Raw genomic sequence first — 26,941 nt, forward strand, 5'->3', positions numbered from 1 at the left:
ACAAATGAGCTGGAATTATGCATTTGTCAGCTTCCTCTTGAACTTTTATTTTTAACAAGTGTCCAAGTGACTCTAATCAGGCCAGTTTGCAAACAATTCTATAATTAATTCAGCTAGTCCTTTTTTTGGTGGACATTTAGATTTTTTGGTAGCTTTTTGTATTAAAAGACTCAGTAGAATGCATATCTTTATACCTTTTTCTTTTTACAATTGTGCAGTTTTATAATTAAGATTCTTAGACATGAGACTGTAACATGCATTAAAAATCTTTTGAGTACAAGTAATTGAAGTCCATCTTAAAGTAACTGAGGAAACAAGAACTAAATTGGCACAAATAATTAGATTTCAGCTTGATTTGCTTCAGACTGGATCTGGAGACTCAGGTGATATTGGCCAGGCACTGTCTTTCTTTCTCTCTGTTTGCTTTATTTGTCCGTTCTCACTGTGTGAAGATTCTTTCCACGTGGGGGGGTGAGTTGCATTGCAACCCAGGCAGAAAGGAAACTTCTCCTAGTATCCATATATCAGTCCCAGGGAAGACTCCAGAGGGCCTGGCCTGAGTTACGTGTAAATCCAGGGAAGATTGATGGTGGAGGCCAGGAGCTCATTGGCGGCAGTACCACTTGGGATACGGGACGAGCAGCCCTTCCCGGGAAGGGGCAGTAACAGGCTGTACTGTACTGCGGCGACGACGCTGGCTTTGAGAGCACTGACCACTCTAAACGCTGACGTGTATGATTGCCACTCTTCTCTCCAGAGAGTTTGAACACATGTACAGGATCTGTATACTGGGTTTTGAAAATTTAAAATCTTCTAATGTTAACTTGAGAGCACTGACCGGTTTAAACACTGACGTGTATGATTACCACTCTTCTTTCCAGAGAGTTTGAAAACATTTACAGGATCTGTATACTGGGTTTTGAAAATTTAAAATCTTCTAATGTTAACTGACTCTTTCATTTTAGGGGATAATATAGCACAGTGGTTGAGAGCCCTGACTCTGACTGATGGTGCCTGATTGGTTTCACAAGCTATGACATGAGGGCCCTCCTGCGGTTTACTTGGTTCCTTCTGTAGTGAAGTTAGGCTAGGTTCTTGGCGCTGCTGTGAAGGTTAAGTTGGATGGGTTGTAAAGTGCTGATAATAGTGTTTGACACATAGTGATATTTACCTCTTAATTTATGTGAATTGTTAAGGAGGTTTAACATTTTTCACTTATGACTGTGTTTAGTATGGTACAGAGTTAGGGTATTTCTTTTGTGAGTTGCCCAATCAGATCTTTTATACATTTTCCTATTGGATGTTCATCTTTTTCTTATTGGTTTATGAGATGTTTTGTTTATTGGGATATTGCTTTATGACCCATATTTTAGAAAAATGTGTTTTTTAATTTTTTCTGGTGTTTTCTGTGGCACAAGTATAAATTTATATAGGTAAACTATGAGCACCTTGTTTTTCTTTTCCTAAATTTTTGTTGGAATATAGTTGATTTTAAAGTTGTTGTGTTCGTTTTAGGTGTCCAGCAAAGTAAATCAGTTACACACACACACACACAAACACACACACACACCCTACTATTTTTTAGATTCTTTTCTCTTGTAGATCATTAGAGAGTATTGAATTCCCTGTGCTATACAGTAGGTTGTTTTTTTTTTTTACCGTAGGTTCTTATTAGTTATCTTTTTAATAGTAGTTAAACACTTTGGTTTTTAATATTTGGCTTTTGTGCCATTTTAAGAGATATTTTTACTTAAGAATTACTATAATACTCACCTATATTTCCTTCTAATACTTTTATGATTTCATCTGTATATTTAAATACTTGATCTATCCATGATATATTTTGGTAAAAGGAATAAGATAGGGATACAGTTTTATGTATTTCCCAATGTCTAGTATTGCCCCAGCATCAGTCAGCTAATCTTATTTTTCCTTTTAAATTACATAGGTCATTTAAAAATTATGTATAGGATTTCCGTATATCTTTCTTGATTCACTTTCCTCTTCCGCTAATATTTAGGACTTCCAGTGGTAGTTTTAGGTTGACTTAAATGCTATAACTTTAGCATACAATTTAATGTCTGATTGTGTAAGAATACCCAATATTCTGGCTCTTCTGAAGTTTACCACTTAGATTTTATTCTTTTTTTTAGCTTTTGGTGAACAAGGCTATTTGAAAAGGTAGGCTGAACGAGTATGTTACACTCTGTAAACAAGCCACTTGCGTTTTTCTCTGCAGAGTGATATCTGGTAGGCTTGGTTCTGCACTCCTTATATTTCTGTTTGCTCTGCCTGGTCCTGTGGTTTATCTGTCTGCCACACCTTCACTGTTTCTCTTTGGAGGGAAAAAGAACTCTGTATCTTTCTTATGACTTTCCACAACTTTTAAGTCTCTTTTCTACTGAGATACCACTGGTGTTCTTTAATATTTCCTCACTTTTTTCAACACTGAACCTTTTTCATGAGGTAGATTAAATTATATCTGACTAGTAGTCCCTGGAATTTGTATGAGAATGCTTTCTGTCTGAAGATGAAACTTGCTCCTCAAGTTTGGGGTTGTACTAGCAGGTAGATATTGGAAGACTAGGGAGTAGCTTGTGAATGTTTGTTTAAATGCTCAGTGATAGAAAAACCCTCATGAAAACCATATGCATAAAATATGTATTTATGTGTTTAACTGAGGGAGTGCTACTTTCTAAGTGACCTGAGTGCTTACTGCCCCTATCTCATGTGCTTTTAACAAAATTTGCCAGTTGTATATGGGCTTGTGCTGGCCAGAAGATGGATAACTATGGCTGGGAAATGAGACGGTTTGAATTAGTCACTTGTGAGGTATAGTTTTAAGTGCTTAGAAGGTTCAGGGTGTGACCTAGAGAGAGTGAGAGTTTGAGGTTGTATGGAAAAGAGCAGTGGACATGAGATCAAAGTTTTCGATGGGGCCTAATGAGTGATGATAGCAGTCCAGGTTAAGAGGATGACTGGGCCAGGTACTAAAGATGGAGATAGAAGGGAAGAAAGTCATATGGTTGGTTGAGACTGAGTAGCAGAGGCTGAACAGAGTAACTGTAGTCACAGAGTCACCTGTCCCGCATCTCTGTGAGGCTCCTGGTAAATGTTCATTCCGTGACAGTGTGTGTGTGAAAATACCTCACATGTACACGTCAACTTTTTAGCATGTTTGTGGGTGTGTGCATGTGCACACACACCCCCCTTGTGGTTGACTGCGCCACTGCGTAAGGTTGGGAATATTGTTCACTGCACATCTTCCGGGTGTGCCCTTCTTGTCCTGGTTGATGTGACAGGCATTCCTGCAGTTGTACTGTCTATAATCTGCATCCCCAACACCACAGCTGTGGTAGTTAGTTCATGGGAACAACAAGAACATTTATTTTGATTTTTGTTGCTTTCATTTTACCTAAGGTACTTTTTTTTTTTTTTTTTAGCATTGTGATTCATAAAATAAAAGGAAGAAAAAGACTCTGAAGTTATAGTGTTTGCCAAAGTTTAGTGTAGTTTTTCATTCCTGGCATGTGCTGTGCCAAAGAGTGCAGGTAGCACTTAGAAGGTCGAGGAGAAGCCTCACCTTGGAGACACTGTGCTTCTTTGGGGAGGGATGGAGAATGATGGGTGACGAATCAAACAATAATCTGAAGATGGGTATTTAAAACAAGGTCTAGGGTGGTTTAGAGGAGAAATGAATCATATCTAATTAGTAACTAAAGATGGCTTATAAAGGATTTGGCATTAGATTATGGGAGGATTTTTATAGAAAGAGACTTTGGTTGGACATGAGCCTCTGGTATTCCAGGTAGAAATAATGCTTAAAATCTAGATGTTTATTTAACCCTCTGCAGATTTAACTTAGCAATACTATTTATTTTCATCCCAAACTTGGATAACTGAGAGCAACATAATAGACTCTTATGAGATTTAAAAATAGCAATATGATTCATGATGTCAGTTTACTTGGATCAGAATTTTAGCTACCATATCTGTTTTTCCACTTAGTTAATTAAAACAGCCCTGTTTAGTTTCCTGTTTCTTCTACATTTTCATTTGCAAATTGTTTCTGTAAAATTCCAAATCCAAGAATAACTCAAACTACCTAATTGTCTGGCTGTCAGATATGAGTGTTGAGGCTTTTGTTTTGCTCTCTAAATTATGTTCTTTGACCTACGAAATGTGGAAAATTGGAGTTTAGAAATACGACATTAATTCACTTAAAACAAATCAGTAAAATTCAGTCAATTTTATGCTGAGGATAACAGGAGAATATAACAGTTAATCATTAAAGTTAATAACAAAAATCTTGGGAAAATGACATGTCTTCATGTTAATTTTTTATAAAAGTATATGCATGCTTGTTAAAACTTTAAAAAGTCTGTATGTTATAAAATAGAAGAAAACTCAGCTATCAAGATTTAGTTTTAACCTTTTGATGTATTTCCTTTTAGTCATTTTATTATGGCTGTATTTGTAGAATGTTTATGATCAACACGTATATAGCTCACATTTAATATAGGCTGTATGTCAGAGGTCCCTTCCTTTTTCCTTTCATCTTAAGAACTGATTTTCAGATTTCTTTTTCAAATTTAACTTTATTAAGACAGCTGAAGTATAACCCGCCATTGTGAAAGTGTGTAAGTTGGTGGTTTTTGCGTTTGTGAGGTTGCGTGACCACCTTGTTGTTGTTGTGCAGTCACTGAGTTGTGTCTGACTCTGCTCTTTGTGGCCCCAGGCACTGTGGCCCGCCAGGCTCCTCTGCCCTTGGCGTTCTCCAGACAAGGACACTGGAGTGGGGTGCTGCTTCCTTCTGTAGGGAATCCCCCCAACCCAGGGATCCAGCCTGCCTCTCCTGCTTTGGCAGGAGCTGAGCCACTGGGGAAGCCTGTGCAACCACTGCCCATTCCAGAGCGTTCTGTCACCTGGATGTACTGTGGTAATTAGAAACAAGGGGGCCTTCTCTGAAAGCGTTTCAAAGAATGGGTTGTCTTTGAGATCAGCTTTGAAGGCCCCGAGTTTTTCAGTTATTTGCTCTCATTAAAACTCTTGAGTGGCTCTTCAAAGTACTCAACTTAATATTCCTTATATCTGGGCCATGCCAAGTCTTTAGCATCATCTTTTGACTGTGAGCTATTGGAACTGTAAGTCCTACCTATTACTGAACTTTAGATTGTTTACCCCTTTTTTCATTCTTAGGTTGTTTCATGCAGGAGGGTAAATCTAGACCCTGTTTCTAAAACTTGATCACAGGAGAAAATCTATTTTCCCTTCTTCACTAGATTTTATTTGTTTATTTTAATTTTTTCTTTATAAGTGTGGTTGAAAAGGATCCAGTTGAGTAGTGGTAAGTGTATGCGCACTGTGGAGCAGCAGCTCTCCAGACCTTCATTATCCTGTAAAAGTGAAACTGTCTGCCCGTTAAACAGCTTCTCGTTACCCCTGGCCTGCGGCAGGCACCATTCTACTGGCTATGAGTTTAAATCCTTTAGATACTTTATATAAGTGAAATCATGTGTTATTTGTCTGATTCTTACTGGCTTATTTCACTTAACATAATGTCCTCAAGGTTTATGCATGTTGTAGCATGTGATATATTTCCTTTTCAAGGCTGAATAATATTCCACTCTCTGTCCATGCCACATTTATTTATTCATTCATCTGTTGATTAACATTTGGGTCCCTTCTCTTAGCTGTTGGAATAATGCTGATATATACAATGGGTGTATAAATCTCTCTTCAAGATCTTGTTTTTAATTCTTTTGGATGTATACCCAGAAGTGGAATTGCTGGGTCCTGTTGTTCTAATTTTAATTTTTTGAGAGAACTGCTGTACTTCTTTCGTACTGGTTGCTCCATTTTACAATCCCACTAACAATGCAGTTCAGTTTTCTTAACTAAGTTTTAGGCTTAAATTTTTTTTATGTTTACTCACTTTTCTGTACCCTAGAGCAATAGTGACAGCTGTGGGGATGGGGGCGTTGTGATGAAGAAGTTGTTGGGACGAATGCAGCCTAGGTGTTGGGTTTTTGTTAGAATCCCTGGGTTCTATTCCCCTTTAAAAACTGTGGGTGAGAGTTTTCTTCAGCTAGTTGGGAACCATAGTTTATTCTAGTAACTCTCAGATTGTTTCTTCCGCGTGGAGTCCTGTAGCCTTTATTTCAGGCACAGTGTTCTGCTCTTTCAGTTATTCTTCACTCTAAAGAGAGAAAAAGGAATAACCACTGAGTTTGCTTCTCTGTTTGAGTGTAGTGACAGTTATCAAGGATTTGTCATTTACGAATAGGGCTTTTGGGGGTTTAGTGGGCTTGGGGCTGAATCCTGCTATGCCTTTCTGTTTTACCAGAATTTTGGTAGTTTGCATGACTGTCAGTTTTTAAAGTTTACTGGTTTGTTTATTCCTTTTTACTTGTTTTGTTTGCTGATAACAAACTTTCTTTTTTGTTATTTTTAATGTGTGAAGAATATACGTATTCACTCATTTCATCAGGTGATTTGAGAGGGAAGTTCTGTGATGTCTGTTCTCTGAACCTCTAAGTCCACTTAGCTTCCACCCACCTGTTCTTGAAAAGAGTGATTGAAACCTGTTATTGGTACTACCTTCTTGGCTGATAAAATTCTCAGACACTTAAAAAAATAAAAGTCTTTAAAAAAAAAGTCTTTCAGTAAGCAGCTTAAAGTAAGAAAAGTGATTGATGTCGTGTTACATTCAAGATGATAACCATAAATAAATGTCAGTAGTGCAGCAAACAAAATTTGAGAAAGAAACCAATTGGTAATAATTCCTTAAAACTGGAAAATGTATCTGTCCTAATTCAGTGTATTCTTTGTAATTTTAGATGGTTGTGTGTGAATATTTCATCATGAAATTAGGTAACAAATAGCTTGCCTACTTCCCTAGGAAGAATATGAGGGAAGAAAAAGAATTTTAGGTTAAAACCTAGTATTAAGAAATAAAATTTAAAAAATTTTACTTTTATATCTATAACTACCCTTTAGTGTCCTTTATCTCTTTTCTGTCAGTGTGTGGAATTTAACTTCTTTTCACTTAATGGAGTGTGATATCATATTCTCTTGCACTGTTCCTTTGATCATAGTAGAGGGATATGGAACCAAGAAAGACTGTATGGGTCACATGGAGATTTTATCTATAATAAGGGTACCATTTATTACCTATAGGTTTTATGATTAAAGTACTTGGCATATGACACAATGTAAAACAATAATGATTTAACAAAGTTAACTTTTTAAATGCTCCTGATATTTGGAATTTAAAATTTGTAGCCTCTTTTTCCTAATAGTTGTTTAGTAATTCAAACACCATGAAATGTAGCATAGTAATTCATATATAAAAAATATAATGAAATATTATCTTGATTTTATTGCAGCACAGAATATATTCATGATGGGGCTTTTTGAGGTGCTGACAGTCTATAGATTTGATTTGCATATAAGTGTGTACACTTTGAAATTTCATCAAGTTGTATATTTATGCTTTATATACTAGTTTGTATGACTGTTATATTTTGATCAAACTAAAGAAATTGCTATTAAAATATGAATAAACTTACATTTTTTTTTCTCCTTCAAGGAAATGATTATTGACAGAGTTAATGGACAGGCCGTTCCTAGATACTTGATATATGACATAATTAAATTCAATGTAAGTACTTTCTATAATTTATAAAATAAAAATTATCACTGAGATAATTGGTTTTTAACAAATAAAAAGGATTATTGCCTTAGAGATAGTAGAAAAGAAAAATGATGAATCTATCAAGTTACTTATTTGACACCTTGTTAATACTTTTGCATCTCCTTTTCTTTCTCTTTATTACCTAACATTTTGCACATTTCTTGTCTTTGGAGTCTTTAGGAACTTCAAGTGAGTATAATTGTGATAAAATAAGACAGTATTTTGTAAAATGGAAAATTGTCAATTTTAGCTGTGTTGTCCTGGATTTTAAAAAGTCTCCAAATTTTATTACTGTCTATCACTTAAGAAAAGAGAAACTGACTATGAGTGTTGATTGTATAACATGGAGGCAGAAAGATGCAGAAAGAAAACAAAATGCAAAACTACCTTTTGTAAATAAATAAAGTAGGAATTATATTCTCTACCTGTTTCCTACAATTTTAGACTTAGCTATAATCTGCCTGTTAATGCTAATTATGGTGTAATGACTAAACTATTTAGGCAGTACAAGATGACTTCTGTAAATGCAAGAAGTTCTTTCAGTAGTGTATATCTATGAAAAGGTATAATTGTTCCTCTAGATATGTTATTCAAATTGCATATCACTTAGTAGACCAGGCTGAAAGCAGTTAAGACTTTGGGGATTAAAAGAATAAGTTTTAAGGCTTTGAAAATTTGTAACGAAATTTTTAAAAAGTTCTTTTTTGGGGGATATACATTTTAAATTGCAGTATTAAGATTCTGGATTGTATTAATCCAGATTACTTTTTCTCAGAAATTTTCAATTACATATCTCATATTTTGTTAAGTTTCTATTTCAAACAGAGTTTCAAATTTAAGAAACTGAAGGTCAGAAACCAAATTTTAATTTTGTTCTCTTTGTAACTACTATATTCCTCAAGAATAATGCTTCCCAGGATTGACTTATTCTCATCACCAGTCTTGGATAATGTTCAGTGGACCATAATGAGATGTAAAGAGTGGGGTTGTGGCCTTGTTTCTTTGTGATTGGGGGCACACTATCTCCTTTGCCTCTTGATAGTGAGCTCTGCCTTAATATTGTTCAGTGCAGGTTCACTTGTTAGCCTGGGAGCTTTGTCTGAGACAACAGCCTTCTAATTCTTTAAAAAAAAAAAAAAATGAAAAATTTTATGTACACAAAAATATGGAGAATAATATGAGGAATACTCATGTACTCACCTCCCAATCTGTTGAAGTTTAACATTGTCAATTTTATTCCATTTTCTTTCTAATAAGGAATAAATCATTACAGATTTAGTAGAAGTTTCTTATGCAAACCTCTTTCATTTCATTCATGACCTCCCCTTATCCAGAAGCAGCTTCTACCCTGAAGTTGCTATTAATTATTCCCATGAATGTTTTTAGTACCTTTACCCACTTTAATTAATCAGTATTCTATTACCTTGTATGAATAAACAGGGCTCATCTTTCTCCCGTCCCTGTTGGACACGTGGGTTTCCGTACTTTGCGGTCCTGCTGCTGCTGCGTGGACCAGCGTTATGTACCTTGTGTTGTGCGCATGTGTCCATGCTTCTCTCAGACAGCTCTCATTCCTGGGATATGATCACCTGCGCTGTGCTTGGTTGCCCAGCTGTCTCTCTTTGTGACCCCCATGAACTGTAACCCACCAAGCTTCTCTCCTCTGTCCATGGAATTCTCCAGGCAAGAATACTGGAGTGAGTTGCCATGCCTCCTTCCAGGGAATCATCCCAACCCAGGGATCGAATCCAGGTCTTCCACATGCAGGTCAGAGAACCCAGGTGTATTTTTTATCGTGTGATTCACCAGGGAAGCCACGATCACCGGGGAAGCATTTGAAACAATGCCGTCCCTCGTCCCTCATCTGGAGACTCTGATTACGTTGGTGACCACAGCTTTTTTGTTGTGCTGCTCCGTTGCCCTCAGGAGGAGTTGTACCGCTTTACCACAGTTGATATTTTCAGACTAAGAGTTTTGGCAACTGGATAGTTTTGTTTTTCCCTGGTTACTAATGAAGTTAACCATATTTCTTTTCTTGTTTTTAATTTTCAAAACTTTTTTTTTTTTACTCATTTATTTATTTGTTTTGGGCTGCCCAGGGTCTTCATTGCTGGGTGCAGGCTTTCTCTAGCTGCAGTAGAGCAGGATGCTGTCTAGTTGCGGTGCTAGGACTTCTCATTGCAATGATTTCTTTTGTTGCGGAGTGCAGACTGTAGGGTGTGTGGGCTTTAGTAGTTGTGGCTCACGGTCTCTAGAGTGCTGGCTCAGTAGTTGCCCTGCAACATGGGGCATCTTCCCACACCAGGGATTGAACCCATGTTCCTGAGCTTCCCTGGTGGGTGTTTCAGGTGGAAAAGAATCTGTCTGCAATGCAGGAGATCCCGCTCTGATCTCTGGGTCAGAAAGATCCCTTGGAGAAGGAAATGGCAACCCACTCCAGTGTTCTTGCCTGGAGAATTCCATGAACAGAGGAGCCTGGTTCAGCTCCAGTCCATGGGGTTGCAAAAGAGTTGGCCACAACTGAGTGACTAACACTTGCGCCTGCTTTGGCAGGCGGGTTCCCAACCACTGGACTACTAGGGAAATTTGAAGTTAAGCATATTTCATGTTTATTTTTACTTGCTTGAATTTTTCTTTTGTGATTTAATTGCCAGTCCAAACAATCTTCTAATAGTTGTCCTTCCTGGATTCTAATCCTTTCTTAGTTATATATGTGGCAAATAGTATGTTTTCCAAGTTAATATCTATTGAGGTACAGAATTTTTTTCATTTTAGTGAAATCAAAGTCACTGGATCTCAAAGTTTGTGCTTTTGTGTCTTGTTGAGGAAATTCATCCATATTTTGCTGTAAAAATGATCAATTCATGGTTTTCATCTCTAGGTTTATAATCATTCATTCAATAAGTATTTATTGAGTGCCTGTTACTATTTTTCATTGATTTTAATGTCACATTTTTCATATTTCTGATAATAAGATATAATTGAAAGCATGATATGTTTAATTCTTTAATTTACCATGGAGCTTTCATTGATGGTTTCATTTAGGGCTTCCTGGTGGCTCAACTGGTAAAGAATCTGCCTGCAGTGCAGGAGACCTGGGTTTGATCCCTGGGTTGGGAAGATCCCCTGGAGAAGGGAATGGCTACCCACTCCAGTATTGTGGCCTGGAGAATTCCATGGACTGTATAGTCCATGGGGTCACAAAGAGGCAGACACAACTGAGCGACTTTCACTGATGATTAACCACTTTGTTTATTTTGATTTATCAAATCAAGGTCACTATGAGAAAAATTTTTTTGAGATAATGGTTTAAAACTTTTTAATCCCTTAGTTTACTATTTTGTCCAGCAATAATTTCATTGATAATTTTTCATATGTCAAGTATTATTCTAGATGTCAGGAAAACACAGAAGACTCGGACATGATTTCTTGCCTCCAGGGAATTCATGATTTAGTGTCACTCAGTTCAGTCATTCGGTCGTGTCCGACTCTTTGTGACCCCATGGACTGCAGCACACCAGGCCTCCTGTCCATCACCAACTCCTGGAGTTTACCCAAACTCATGTCCATTGGGTCGGTGATGCCATCTAACCATCTTATCCTCTGTTGTCCCCTTCTTCTCCTGCCTTCAATCTTTCCCAACATCAGGGTCTTTTCAAATGAGTCAGCTCTTTGCATCACATGGCCAAAATACTGGAGTTTCAGCTTCAGCATCAGTCCTTCCAATGAACACCCAGGACTGATCTCCTTGAGGATGGACTGGTTGGATCTCCTTGCAGTCCAAGGGACTCTCAAGAGTCTTCTCCAACACCACAGTTCAAAAGCGTCAATTCTTTGGTGCTCAGCTTTCTTCACAGTCCAACTCTCACATCCATACATGACCACTGGTCATGATTTAGTGTACTGACCTCCAAAAAAGGCTGCTTCCTCAACAGTTCATTGGGATTTGAAAAGAAGAAAGATTTATTCTTAATCTGTTATTCAATTTTTCTCTGCTTTATAATATACAGTTGTGTATATATGCAACTTATTAGAGATTAATGTGCATATATTATACACAATTGTTAGGATATGTGTTTAGATGGAATGCAAAATTAAAAGAAACTTGAATTGCACTTACGAATGGGGATATAAATTAAAGAAATAATTATAAAAGTATCATAAGTATAATATCAAAGATATTAGGGAGAAATAGGGAAGTATATGGGAGATACATGAGAGGTAGCAGAGAGGTGAGAATATTCCAGGTTACCGTGGGTATAGTTGAGTCATTTGAAGTGTGGAGTTGTAGACAGAGAAAGTGACATACTAATTTTGAAGGAGTGAGCCTAAGAGGTCAGGAGCATTAGATGGACATTTGTGTACTTGATGTGTGTGACATGCGGGACGTAGCAGGAAGTGAGAATGGATTGGTGGGTCGGGGGCCAGATTCCTTGAATAAGGTGTTCTAGTTCAGTTCTGTATAAAATAGGATACTACTGAAGGGTTTTAGTTATGTTAATGATGTGATCATACTTTAATTGTTTTGAAAGATAGCTCCACTGGCAGGGTGGGTAGTGTTTTGACGTAAGAAAGAACTCAAAACAGAGAAGACTTTTGAGAAGTCAACAGTTATTGAGTGCTTCCTATAGTCTGTTCTCTATAATTCTTCACATATCTATCAGGAACTTCCTTTATGATAGGTAGCACAGATTTGAAAGTGAACTTACTTTCTATATGTAATTTTTAGACTTATTTTATTTCTTAAAAAGAAGCCTTGCTTGTTTCACTGTAATTTATAGGGATCTGAACTCATCTAATGAATGAACCTGACGTTTTAGGTTTTTCAGCCTTGTTGATGACATAGGTGACATGGAAAAGATTGCAGATGGACTACATGGTTATTTACTGACTACCATTTCCTCAATAAACATCTTTTAGGAACAGCTGTATGCCTTTATATAAAGGGAACATATTCTACCTCATATCTAGCTCTCATTCACTTTGTTTTGCTCTGTGTTTTTTTGCCGAGTATCAAAATTGTCATCCTTCCAAAGTTGAGAAAAAGTCATCCTTGAGGCGTATTTAATGTTCACAGCTTAAGCAAGTGTTGCCATCTCTTTGTAAACAGTAGGTTGGGTAAATGTTAGGTTGAGTAATACAGATTAGAGAAGAGGAAGAAGGCAGAAAAGATAGGGAAAATGCTGGGAAGGATATCTCATGGTGAAGTGAAGAAGAGAGTACTTGGTATCCCGTTGAGGTGATGCTGCTTATCTGGACCATTACTGTCACCCAGCTATATTTGTATATCCAGTCAGGAGAGGGCAGGCCCCTACCCTCAGCTCGTGCAAAAGCATGACGTATGCTTTTTATTTCCTCGTTCAAACCATGTATACATGTCATATATGTGCGCCTCTGGCTGCGTTGCGTGCATGCTCAGTCACGTCCAGCTTTTTGCAGCTGCGTGGACTGTAGCCCATCCTCTGTCCCTGGAACTTTGCAGGCAAGAATGCTGGAGTGGGTTGCCATTTCTTCCTCCAGGGACTCTTCCTGATCCAGGGATCAAACCCACGTCTCCTGTGTCTCCTGCATTGGCAGGTGGATTCTTTACCACTGAGCCACCCGGGAAAGCCATCATGTATGCGTACCATAATATATGTACTGTGTATATACATGGGGAAGAGTGGGTTACTTTCTTTTTTTATTGTATTTTACAAACTTTGTTCTTTATTAGTTTTCAAAGTTGATAGTGTATTTCTTTAATAAATGTCTTCTACTTCTTGATGGCTGTAAGGTGTTAGCATTTTAAACAACAAAACGATGTTTGTGGGTTTTTTTTTGCTTATTTTGGTGTGTTGTGTACATATACTTTCCTACCTACTTGGATTTTGGGTTTTATGCAGGTTTTACTAATTCATATAAATAATAGTGATTAGTGAGTGTATTAGTACTTTAATTCAGATGTGAAACCTTTGGATCGAAAATTTGTATTTGAGGAGATTTATAATGTTTCCTATATTCTTTTATATATTTATAATTTAAGTAATTTTGTGTATGTGTATTTGCATTTTTAAGTGTGCTTCTGTCTTTAGTCTGATTATCAGGGCTGGCACATCCGGAGGTGCAGGCTGTGTACTGTTTAACTCCAAAGGGTGCTGTTTATATAGACTGCTGTGTATAGTGTGACAGCCTGGATAACTATGTGGATACGATAGTTTTTAGTGTTGAAATTTAAATAATTGTCTGGTTTAATTCAGGCACAGCCGGTTGGAGATTGTGATTTTAATATCCGTCTGCAGTGTATAGAAAGAGAAATAATAAATCCTCGACATGAAAAAATGAAGACAGGGCTCATTGACAAAACACAGGAACCATTCAGTGTCAGAAATAAGCCATTTTTTGACATCTATGCGTCAAGAAAGGTAAAGTTTTCTAATTAGTACTTACAGTGTATCAAAATTTAACTTGTGAAAGGAATATGAATGACATTTTGAGGTCCTCTTGTCTTGATTTTTCCAGAAATTACTTGAATATAGCACTGTTTTAGACAGACATGTAAAATTCTCAAGTCTGCACATTCATAAGATTCTTTTTTTTTTTTTTTTAAGTATAGTCGATTTACAATGTTGTGTTAGTTTTGGGTGTACAGAAAATTAATTCAGTTATATATATATGTATGTATATATATTCTTTTTCATATTCTTTTTCATTATAGGTTATTATATGATGTTGAATATAGTTCTTTGTGCTGTATAGTAGGTCCTTGTTGTTTATCTACTTTATCTTGGTAAGATTTTAGTGATGGGAGCTTAAGTTGTTCCTTGTTTTTCATAATAGTATTTGATTCATGGTTGTTGGTTTATTTTTTTTTTAAAAGCTGTGAAGAGTATAGAATTGTATAAAGTGAAAATCACCTGTTAGGCTTTCTGAAGGTCAACAGTGTTCAGTGTGTAGTCTTATTTAAAAAACCAGTTTATGTATCTGAATGTATGTACATACACATGGAGAGCTTTCTTTTGTTATTGCCTTTTTGTTGTTTTGACACTGAAAATGCATCATACTAAATAGTCTGGAACTTCTTTCACTTAGCAGTACTTGGAAATATTTCCATGTCATGCAAAGAGATTTGTAACTGCTGCATAGTATTTGACAGTAAAGATGCACCATGGAATTATTATGTTTCAGAAGAGGGGTGATTAGGATAGAAGAATACAGGAAATAAAGCAACAGGAGTAATTACATGTTTTAAGTTTTTTTCTGGTCTAATCTCACATTTGGATAATATAAGTTTGTGTTGTATTTGAACTGCTTCTGCTCAAGTCTGCTCAATTTGGTATAGCCCTTGGATATAATATTAGCGATAGTCTTAGCACCGTTGAATGCCTATCTTTTTTTCTCAGCAGATACAAACTTACCATTCCACTTCCACATTTTGTATAGTGCCTGCTGGGCATGGTCCCGTTGGTTGACTTCTGGTGCCACAGCCTTCCTACAGTTCACTGCTTGCCTTTTCTGTCAGTTTTGGCTGCAGGAATGGGACGCCTATAAGAACCGAACACTTCTGTGCCCTGCCCAGTTGGTAGGGAAAGGATAATGTTAACATTTAGTGCAGGTCACACCCTTCATGGAAATCTGCTAACTGGAGCTATGTACCATTATAGAGATATTTTCTAAATTATTAATACAGCGTGAAAGTTGAGCAGAAGCCAGATTCTTTCAGTTTGCATTCATTTTTTAAAAAAACCATTTTGACAGCTTGTGCTGTCATAATTCAAAGTTCAGTGTTTAAGAAAATGTGTCTTGGTGTAGTTTTATTAGAATCAGTGCTGCTTAGAAATGCTTAGAAAATTGCTCTTTGGGGATCTTAAGCAGTTATGTTGAACAACCTCTCATGTACTTTTTCACTAGAAAAACATGATGCACTTATTTTCCTTTGTACTTATGAAATCCCGCTTTGAAATTACCATAGGAAATTTTTTTAAAGCAGTTCTAATATTTGGCATTTTAAATATAAGTCCCCTTTCCTTCCTTTTTTAGTTATCACTGTTATTTTTTGTTCTAAGTTTCTCTTACCAAAGTGTAGAGATGTGAAATATAGAGGGAAGGCACGTTTTGTGGCAGAGTAGGTCTAAAGCAGGCTGTGCTAACACCAGTTTTAGAATAGTAGCTATGGTGGACAGGTTAATGCTCTGGAGAGTCTTACTATTTTTATCTTTGTTAATGGGAATTGTAAAGTAGTGATATTATGAATGATGTGGCATTCAGTTTATCTTGAGTCTCCTTTGTGCCATTTTTGGTATATAGAGATCTCCTTCAATCTTAGATGCACAGATTTCCATCGTATCATTGTACCATACTTTACTTAACTAACCCATAGTCATAGACATTAGGGTTATTTTTAGCCTGTTGATAGGTTTTTGTTTGTTTTGAATATGGATATCCAGTTGTTCCTGCAGGAGGGAAATATGTATCATTTTTATGAGGAAGGCTAGGTTTTAGATAGTTTTAAACAAAATTTATAATTCTGAAAAATGCATACTTTTGGGTAGAAAATAGTAGAATTTAATTTCTGTCTATTTATAAAATCTTGAACATAACTGTGATTTTAGAATTTTATTAGCACAAACTCTAACGAGCCTCTTCATTTTGTCTAATTTGATCTGTCAAACTAGTGAAGGAATAATGAGTTGTTCAATTTTTAACTTAATATACATGCATAGATGTTAGAATGCAGCATACTAAATAGTATTAATAAGTAGCAGTTTCTTAAATTACAATTTTATTTGCATTTCCAGTTTGAAGGCCAGTTAAAAAAGAATTATATGAATAGATTAAATATGGTTAACAAAATTTTCAAAGTCAGACAATAGATAGTTTCTATTTATCATCTTAGAAGAGTAACCATTGCTATCAGCGTTTCTTGTATCCATCAGAATTTTACCACCCTTACCCAGGAGGTGATTCTTAACTTCCTTTCCTATACTTGGCCCTTTTTTTAACTTAATTTATCTTGAGTCTCCTTTGTGCCAGTTTTGGAAACATAGAGATCTCCTTCATTCTCTTTTTTTAATAGATGCACAGATTTCCATTTTATCATTGTACCATACTTTACTTAACTAATCCATAGTCATAGATGTTAGGGTTATTTTTAGCCTGTTGATAGGTTTTGTTTGTTTTGCATTTGGATATCCAGTTGTTCCTGCACCAAGTATTGATGAGATGATCCTTTTTTTTTTTCATTGAATTCCTTTTGCGTCTTTATAAAAAATAAGTTGTCATGTATGTCTGGACCTATTGCTAGATGCTTTGTTCTGTGCCCTTGATCTGTTTTATCTCTCTTTGTGGTGGTAGTGTCTTGACTACTTTTGTTTATAGTAAATCTTGAAATCAGACAGACTTAATCTTCCAACTTGGCATTTCTTTTTTGAAGTTGTTTTGGCTATTGTAGGCTTTGTGTTTTCATTGACTTCTCTTTCTCCATTTTGTTCTTGTTTATTATTTTACTTTTAATCGAGACTAGGTGTTCAGTGTTGTCAAATGGCTTCTTATCTACTGTAAATCTATGATAGAATATAGTTTTCTTTCCAGCTTACTTTTATTTATTTTATGAATTAAATGGAAATATATCTTAACACTGAAGCTTTGTTTTGTTCCTGGGATAAGCCCTACTTAGTCTTAATATATTTTTATTAATTTATCTTTTGAAAATGCTTTATTTTTTAGAGCCGTTTTAGGTTAATGACAAAATTGAAAGGAAGGTGCAGAGAGTTTTCATCTACCTCCTGCCATCACACTTGCATAGCTATCTTCTTTAGTAAACACTATTTTGTTCTTTCATATGACTAAGCCTGAACTGGGATTATCTCCTACTTGCAAAGTTCTGTTTCTGTTAAGTTATTTCTACTAAGTTGTCTTCATTTCCTGCTTGTTTGCCTCTCTCCACTCCATACCTTTCTCTTATGAGTAGTTATGTTCCCTTGAGAGGTGTATGTAGTTAGCATTTAACTAGACCATGCACGGCATCGATCTTGAATCATTTTAGGAAATTATGGTTGATTAAAAAAAGATAAGCAATACCTCAAGAAACAAGAGAAAAATCAAATAAATAACCTAACTTTACACCTAAAGTAACTAGAAAAGGAAAAAATGAAGAACCCCAGGGTTAGTAGAAGGAAAGAAATCATAAAAATTAGGGCAGAAATAAATGAAAAAGCAACAAAGGAGACTATAGGAAAAATGAACAAAACTGAAAGCTGAGATAATAAATAAAGATAAATAAATATCTTGAGAAGATAAATAAAATAGACAAACCATTAGCCAGACTCATCAACAAAAAAAGGGAGAAGAATCAAATCAACAGAATTAGAAATGAAAATGGAGAAATCACAACAGGCAACACAGAAATACAAAGGATCATAAGAGACTACTATCAGCCAATAAAATGGACAACTTGGAAGAAATGGACAAATTCTTATAGAAGTATAACCTTCCAAAACTGAACCAGGAAGAAGTTGAAAATCTTAACAGACCCATCACAAGTATGGAAATCAAACTGTAATCAAAAATCTTCCAACAAACAAAAACCCAGGACCATATGGCTTCACAGCTGAATTCTACCAAAAGTTTAGAGAAGAGCTAACACCTATCCTACTCAGACTCTTCCAGAAAATTGCAGAGGAAGGTAAACTTCCAAACTCATTCTATGAGGCCACCATCACCCTAATACCAAAACCAGACAAAGATGCCACAAAAAAAGAAAACTACAGGCCAGTATCACTGATGAAAATAGATGCCAAAATCCTTAACAAAATTCTAGCAAACAGAATCCAACAACGTATTAAAAAAATCATACATCATGACCAAGTTGGCTTTATCCCAGGGATGCAAGGATTTGTCAATATTTGCAAATTAATCAATGTAATACACCACATTAACAAATTGAAAGATAAAAACCATATGATCATCTCAATAGATGCAGAGAAAGCCTTTGACAAAGTTCAACATCCATTTATGATAAAAACCCTCCAGAAAGCAGGCATAGAAGGAGAATATCTCAGATATCTTTCAACATAATAAAAGTCATATATGATAAACTCACAGCTAACATTATCCTCAGTGGTGAAAAATTGAAAGCATTTCCCCTAAAGTCAGGAACAAGACAAGAGTGCCCACTCTTACCCCTACTACTCACCATAGTTTTGGAAGTTTTAGCCACAGCAATAAGAAAAGAAAAAAAAAAAAAAAGGAATATAAATTGGAAAAGAAGTAAAATTCTCAACTGGTTGCAGATGACGTGATCCTCTACATAGAAAACCCTAAAGACACCACCAGAACACTACTAGAGCTAATCAATGAATATAGTAAAGTTGCAGGATATAAAATTAACACACAGAAATCCCTTGCATTCCTATATACTAACAGTGAGAAGACAGAGAAATTAAGGGAACAATTCCATTCACCATTGCAACGAGAAGAATAAAATACTTAGGAATAAATCTACCTAAAGAAACAAAAGACCTATACATAGAAAATTATAAAACACTGATTAAAGAACTCAAAAATGACCCAAAGATATGGAGAAATATACCATGTTCATGGATCAGAAGAATCAATATAGTGAAAATGAGTGTTCTACTCAAAGCAATCTGTAGATTCAATGCAATCCCTATCAAGCTACCAATGGTGTTTTTCAGAAAACTGGAACACATAATTTCATAATTTGTGTGGAAATACAAAAAACCTCGAATAGCCAAAGCAGTCTTAAGAAAGAAGAATGGAACTGGAGGAGTCAACCTGCCTGACTTCAAACTATACTATAAAGCTACAGTCATTAAGACAGTATGGTACTGGCACAAAGACAGAAATATAGATCAGTGGAATAAAACTGAAAGGCCAGATATATATCCATGCACTTATGGATATCTTATCTTTGACAAAGGAAGCAAGAATATACAATAGAGAAAAGACAACCTCTTTAACAAGTGGTGCTGGGAAAACTGGTCAACCACTTGTAAAAGAATGAAACTAGAACACTTTCTAATACCATACACAAAAATAAACTCAAAATGGATCAAAGATCTAAATGTAAGACCAGGAACTATAAAACTCCTAGAGAAAAACACAGGCAAAATACTCTCTGACATAAATCACAGCAGGATCTTCTATGACCCACCTCCCAGAGTAATGGAAATAAAAGCAAAAATAAACAAATGGGACCTAATGAAACTTAAAAGCTTTTGCACAACAAAGGAAACTATAAGCAAGGTGAAAAGACAGCCTTCAGAATGGGAGAAAATAACAGCAAACAAAGCAACTGACAAAGAATCTCAAAAATATACAAGCAACTCCTGCAGCTCAATTCCATAAAAATAAACAACCCAATCAAAAAATGGGCCAAAGAACTAAACAGACATTTATCCAAAGAAGATATACAGATGGCTAACAAACACATGAAAAGATGCTCAACATCACTCAGAGAAATGCAAATCAAAACCACGATGAGGTACCATCTCACACTGGTCAGAATGGCTGCTATCAGAAAGTCTACAGGCAATAAATGCTGGAGAGGGTGTGGAGAAAAGGGAACCCTCTTACACTGTTGGTGGGAATGCAAACTGTTACAGCCACTATGGAGAACAGTGGGGAGATTCCTTAAAAAACTGCAAATAGGACTGCCGTATGACCCAGCAATCCCACTTCTGGGCATACACACCGAGGAAACCAGAATTGAAAGAGACATGTGTACCCCAGTCTTCATCGCAGCACTGTTTACAATAGCCAGGACATGGAAGCAACCTAGATGCCCATCAGCAGACGAATGGATAAGAAAGCTGTGGTACATATACACCATGGAATCTTACTCAGCTATTAAAAAGAATGCATTTGAACCAGTTCTAATGAGGTGGATGAAACTGGACCCTATTATACAGAGTGAAGTAAGTCAGAAAGAAAAGCACCAATACAGTATAATAACGCATATATATGGAATTTAGAAAGATGGTAACAATGACATTCAAGACATGCAAGACAGCAAAAGAGACAGAGATGTAAAGAACAGACTTTTGGACTCTGTGGGAGAAGGTGAGGGTGGGATGATTTGAGAGAATAACATTGAAACATGTATATTACCATCTGTGAAATAGATCGCCAGTCTAGGTTTGATGCATGAGACAGGGCTCAGGTTTGATGCATGCTCAGGGCTGGTGCACTGGGATCACCCTGAGGGATGGGATGGGGAGGGAGGTGGGAGGAGGGTTCAGGATGGGGGACACATGTACACCCATGGCTGATTCATGTCAATGTATGTAAAAAGCCACTACAACATTGTAAAGTAATTAGCCTCCAATTAAATAATTTTAAAAAAAAGTTAAGCAAGACTCCATTCCTTTTATCTCACTCAAGTTAAAACAGGAGAAAAGGGGGGCGGGGAATGAGGAAAAACAAAGAGGTAATAATCTCTTAAAAGTTTCTAGCAATAATTTTTTTGCTTTTCTCTGCTTGGAGTCATTTTACTTTATCATGTCCAGTTTGACTGCTTTATTAAAATTCTGTGGAAAATATTTTAGAATGATTTATTACTGTTTTGAAAGTAAAATATTTGCTGTGTAGGATGAAAGTAACAAATATGAAGATTTCTAATAACTTTTGAGAGGATTAAACAGAATTACAAAAACCTTCTTTAACTGCACCTGATTTTTCAAGAGCTTGTACTCATCTAGTTTAATAAAGATTTTATAAATATTCATCTGTTATTTTCTTGCATACTCTGCTAGCTAGGAAGTTTATATATATATATATACACACATATATATATATATGTATGTATTTCATCTGGCATTCAAATTAATTTTCTAAGTATTGCCTTGCTTTTCTTTCTTTTCTTATTTTATCCTTAAATATAAATTTATAGTTCTTAAGTGTTTGTCTAACACTAGTAGTTCATAAAGGAAATCTAGCCATAAGATGTGTTATTTATATATACAAATGTTATATGACTTTTATCATTGTTGTATTGTTTGTATCATAGTAAAAGAAAAAGTACCTTTGAGAGTTTGTTATTGCAGCTGTGGTTGAAGAGAAGGAAAAAGCCTTTGCTTAAATGTGAAGAACTGTTCTTCACACGTAGAGGTTTTCAGTGATTATGCCTCATTTTTTACATTATTACAGACATAATGGTAAACTGTTTTGGTTTAAAGGCAGATGCAAGATGAAATGAGGCTAACTTTATGTATTCTCATATTTCTGGTGTTCAGTTTTGTACTATCTAGTCTATTAATATGTCATTCATCACCAAAACTGAATATGGCCTAATGGAATCTTTCAGTCTCATTCATTTACCATTTCAGAGGAGAATTTAAGAAAATCACAGTAATGTGTAATAAAGAGAGCTCTTAATTGCTTTTGTATAGTGAACCTCAAGATTTATTGTTCCAGGAAACTTCTTTTGGGGTAGTAAATCTTGTTCACTGAAACATGAAGAGATCATTATATCTGGTACCAAATATATTTTAAACACTTCTATGGACTCAGAGTTGTAATATGGGGAAATTTCCATCTGTTTGCCCAGAATAGCAGCTTAAATTTTTTTTTTTACCATTAACATTCACGAGATAGGTATTAGTACAATAGATTCAGAAGGAAAAAATAATTATTGTCCTCTCAAGTGATTAGGGGGCTTCCCTGGTGGCTCAGAGAATAAAGCATCTGCCTGCAATGTGGGAGACCTGGGTTTGATACCTGGGTTGGGAAGATCCCCTGGAGAAGGAAATGGCACCCCACTCCAGTATTCTTGCCTGGAGAATCCCATGGATGGAGGAGCCTGGTGGGCTACAGTCCTTGGGGTCACAAAGAGTCAGAAACGACTGAGCGACTTCACACACACACACACACACACTGAACCTCTCCCCCCCGCCGCCTTTTTTAAAGTGTGTAACTCTCATTGTTATGAGCCAGAACTTTGGTGTCAATGTCCGACCTCGTAGTTTTATTAGAATTTTAAGATGAAAGATTAAAGTTAAATGATAGCTTTTGTCTTTTCCAGTTACATAGAAAATTAAGTAAACCTTAATTAATTGTTGAAATGATGAAGGGTACTTAGTTCCAGCATATGAGTTTAAAAGTAATGTCTATAGTACATTTTTTTTTTGTTTTTCCTAAAGAAAAAAAGCTCACAACTCTTATCACATTGCTCAAAGAGTAAATAATTAACAATTCCAGACTTTCTTAAAACCTATATAATATGTGTTTCAATTCTCCTCTAAGAACTGAAAAGTGTCAGAATAGACTTTGGGGCATGGTTGTGAAAATGTAACCTTTTGCAGTGGGTTAGGAAAACTAGGGGCATTCATTATATATATATTTGCTTAGATTGTATCCCTTGGTTATTGAATGCACATCTAGCCATTTTTATACCCCAAATAGGGCCAGTCTTACCAAAAGTAAAATATCATTGTGTCATTGTTGAAGAATTGCAATAAAATTTTAAAATAGTTTATAAAATATCTAGGAAAAGGGAATTGGGGCTTCTTATTTTATGTGCTTTACTATTTATGACAATAGTAAGTATATCTGAATATATATTGTATAATGTTTAGTCATAGAATGTTTGGTCTGTGATGATGACTTCACGGGGAGCAAGTGAAGCACTGAAGAACTTATTTGATTGTAGAGTCACAGATGAACTAATCCTAATATGTGTTTTCTGGGAAGCAACAGTGTACTGTTATGATAGAAGACAAGTATAGAATGTTATTGACCCTTGAATTACGTGGGGGTTAGGGGCTCCAGCCCTCCATGGAGTTGGAAATTCCAATAAAACTTTGCAGTTGGCCCCTTTTATCTGTGGCTCTACATCCTTGGATTCGACCAACTGTAGATCATATAGTACTGTAGTACAAATTTAGTTTACAAAAAACCCATATGTAAGTGGACCTGTAGAATGGTGGCATACATGAAGATCACCATGATCCAAGTGCTGAAGTCCTTGTTGTGAGTTTGATAGATAGCATTGAACAATTAAGGTTAAAGTTAGAGTAGCTGATGGATATGATGGCCAAGGATTAGAGCTCTTTATTCAAAGTGAAAAAGTAAAGTCTTGGAAATAGCTTTAAATTTCTGTGAGATTCTGCCATCAGGATGAGGGTTATGTAGAACATGTGTTACTCCATGCATGAGTTCTTCTAGCACCTCTGTTAGAACTTGCTCTTTTCATTCTTTCTTCTTGGGGCTGTTTAATCCCTGAGCCCCACCTTGCCTTCCCTGTTATTGTATCTGTTAGTATCACAGACTCTTCCTACTTCAAACCTTCCTCTTGACAACTTTCTCTTTTCTATAGTTCATTTGAAATGCTAAGAAGTCATTTTAGAAATAAAAGAAAGGATGGTTTATAAAGGTTTAAACCCCCTTTATCTTCTGAAAGTTTATAAAAATATACTTTTGGGGAATACTTAAGGAAAGGAAAAGCAGTGCTCTTATTAAATATTTGCTCCAGTTTATAGGTATTATAGTAACAGCTATATATTTCTAAATTAGAATCTTAAAGTAATTTGCCATGTTTGCTGAATTATAAACCAGAAGAAAATAAGTTGAAGATATTAAAGGAATAGTACCGTTACCTTTTAAATTTTGATTTTATTATTGTTTCGTGTTTGGCTGTGCTGGGTCTTTGTTGTGGCCCAGGGGCTCTTCGTTGCTGCGCGTGGGCTTGCTTTAGTTGTGGCTCGTGGGCTTAGCTGCCGCACAGCACATGAGATCCTAGTTCCCAGACCAGGGCTTGAACCTGTGACCTGTGCATTCCGAGGCAGATTCTTAACCACTGGACCGATCGGGAAGTCCTATATCGTCCTTTTTGAACTCTTCACCGTAAATATGATTTTACCTATCGACGACAAATTTGAGGGAAGTCTGCTTTTCTTCTATTTACGGTGAACCTGAAAAGGAAAAGAAAATATCTGGTCATGCAGATGGTTTTAGAGACTTAAATAGGATTCTCTTTAAAAAAGAATGATTAAACTTTGCAAAATTATATTTATTACTAGTTTTAGGAGTTACAACTTAACAGAAAAACCAAACTGTAAATGAGCCAAGAATGTAGTAGCTTTTAATTCTAGCTGTTTGAGGTGAGATAATTAACTATACTAAGTCCAGATGTATGACACCAGGAGGTTCAGAATACCTGGATTTTTTCTTTTTTTTTTTTTGTCTGAGAAGACAGGAATTTAAGGGAAAGCCTTATTTATGTTTAGGATTCCTTTTAGGCATATTAGACCAGCATTGTTCATGGTGTGGAGTACATGACCTCTGTATTCTTGTTTGAAAATAATGAAAGCCTCTCCCAGCTTGAGTTGTGGGTTCCCTCCATCTTTTAGACTGATTTTATTTGGGGAAAGCAAAAAATGAAGTTTTAGATACCCACATACTTGGGTCACCTTTTCTAAATCTTAGTGTATTGTAAATCAGTGTTTTATCAAGATATAAGTAGAACAGATTTTATTACTGATTCTAGGAGGTTCCCAAAGAGGTTTGTTTTTTTTTAATGTTATTTTTAAGTAGAATCTTGAATGGCCCATAGTTTTATATGCTTAGGAACAAGGGTAATAAATTCAGGATGCTGATTTGTTGTCATTCAGTCTCTCAGTCATGTCTGACTCTTTGCGACCCCATGGACTGTAGCATTCCAGGCTTCCCTGTCCTTCACTGTCTCCCAGAGTTTTCTCAGACTCATTTCCATTGAATTGGTGATGTCATCCAACCATCTCGTTTTCTGCTGTTCCCTTCTCCTCCTGCCTTCAGTGTTTCCCTGCATCAGGGTCGTTTCCAGTGAGTTGGCTCTTCTCATCAGGTGGCCAAAATATTGGAGTTTCAGCATCAGTACTTCCAATGAACATTCAGGATTGATTTCCTTTAGGATTGACTGGTTTGATCTCCTTGCTGTCCAAGGGGTTCTCAAGAGTCTTTTCCAATACCACAGTTCAAAAGCATCAATTTTTCAGCCCTCAGCTTTCTTTATGATCTAACCCTCACATCCATACATGCTGCTGCTGCTGCTGCTAAGTCGCTTCAGTCGTATCCGACTCTGTGCGACCCCATGGATGGCAGCCCACCAGACTCCCCTGTCCCTGGGATTCTCCAGGCAAGAACACTGGAGTGGGTTGCCATTTCCTTCTCCAATGTGTGAAGGTGAAAAGTGAAAGTGAAGTCGCTCAGTCGTATCCGACTCTTAGTGACCCCATGGACTGCGGCCTACCAGGCTCTTCTGTCCATGTGATTTTTAGGCAAGAGTACTGAAATGGCTTACCACTGCCTTCTCTGATCCATACATGACTACTGGATAAACCATAGCCTTGACTAGATGGACTTTTGTTGGCAAAGTAATGTCTCTGCTTTTTAATATGCTGTCTAGGTTTGTCATGGATTTTCTTCCAAGGAGCAAGTGTCTTTTAATTTCATGGTTGCAGTCATCATCTGCTTGTTGGTTTAAATCCATTGGTTTTCCAATACCTAAAATCTACTTTGCTTAGTCTTAACTAATTTTTCATGAATGAGTAACAGTAATTACAGGAAACGCATCCACTGCAGCGGAGGCACAGCACTTTCGCTGTTCTGCTACTGAAATGTTTCTGTTGCTGCTGAAGCGTAGGCGAGTCCACAATGTTGTGACCTGGGGTATTTTATCCAGTGGTCTAGATGTAAATCTGAAGGTCCTGTTTTTATATGATTTTGAACTTTCTGTGCCATCTTGAAATTGATATAAAGAATAGAGGAAATGTTATATGCTCTTTATATTGTGGAAAACACAATCTCATTCTGTTTTTCTGGTACTTCGTAAGTGCCATTTGCCATCCTAGTTTGGGTTGTCCTTGTTCGGAGATATTCTATGTCTATTAAAGGCCTCCTCTGTGTTGGTTAACCTGTTAACCGACAGGGCCACTGTGGCATCATTCTGCAGCCTGCCACTTCTTGAATAGCCCCTTGGCAGTAATGCCTAACAGGGCAAGTCAGGTGCTTTCCTGCTGAGGGGTGTGACTTTGAGGACAGTTTAAATTATATCACCTCAAGAAATATAGTGACAAAAACTTACTGTAATGAGTTCAGGCCAACTCCATAGTCCCCACAAGACTGCCCTTACTTAGACACTGGCTACAAGTTTGGGGATCCCCAGGGCCACCTTACTTCAGACCAGTCAGTTACTGATTCTGGGGTCACCCAGGGACTCCTTCAGATTTGGTAATTTGCTAGAAGGCCTTAAAACTCAGAAGAGCACTATAG

General features: G+C 36.4%; 1 protein-coding gene across 3 annotated transcripts in view; it reads left to right on the forward strand.

The window, feature by feature from the left end:
- RNGTT (RNA guanylyltransferase and 5'-phosphatase) overlaps positions 1-26,941 on the forward strand; it is a 223,042-nt gene that overhangs the window by 71,418 nt on the left and 124,683 nt on the right. For 2 of the 3 annotated variants that reach the window (XM_020877220.2, XM_070450140.1), the window contains exons 10-11: positions 7,592-7,663; positions 13,933-14,097. In XM_020877220.2, coding sequence (XP_020732879.1) covers positions 7,592-7,663; positions 13,933-14,097 — 237 coding nt within the window. The remainder of the gene's footprint in view (positions 1-7,591; positions 7,664-13,932; positions 14,098-26,941) is intronic. The other variant, XM_070450141.1, reaches the window with a different exon arrangement.

Source organism: Odocoileus virginianus, chromosome 19 (assembly GCF_023699985.2).
Source record: "Odocoileus virginianus isolate 20LAN1187 ecotype Illinois chromosome 19, Ovbor_1.2, whole genome shotgun sequence".
In the NCBI taxonomy this organism is placed as follows: domain Eukaryota; kingdom Metazoa; phylum Chordata; class Mammalia; order Artiodactyla; family Cervidae; genus Odocoileus; species Odocoileus virginianus.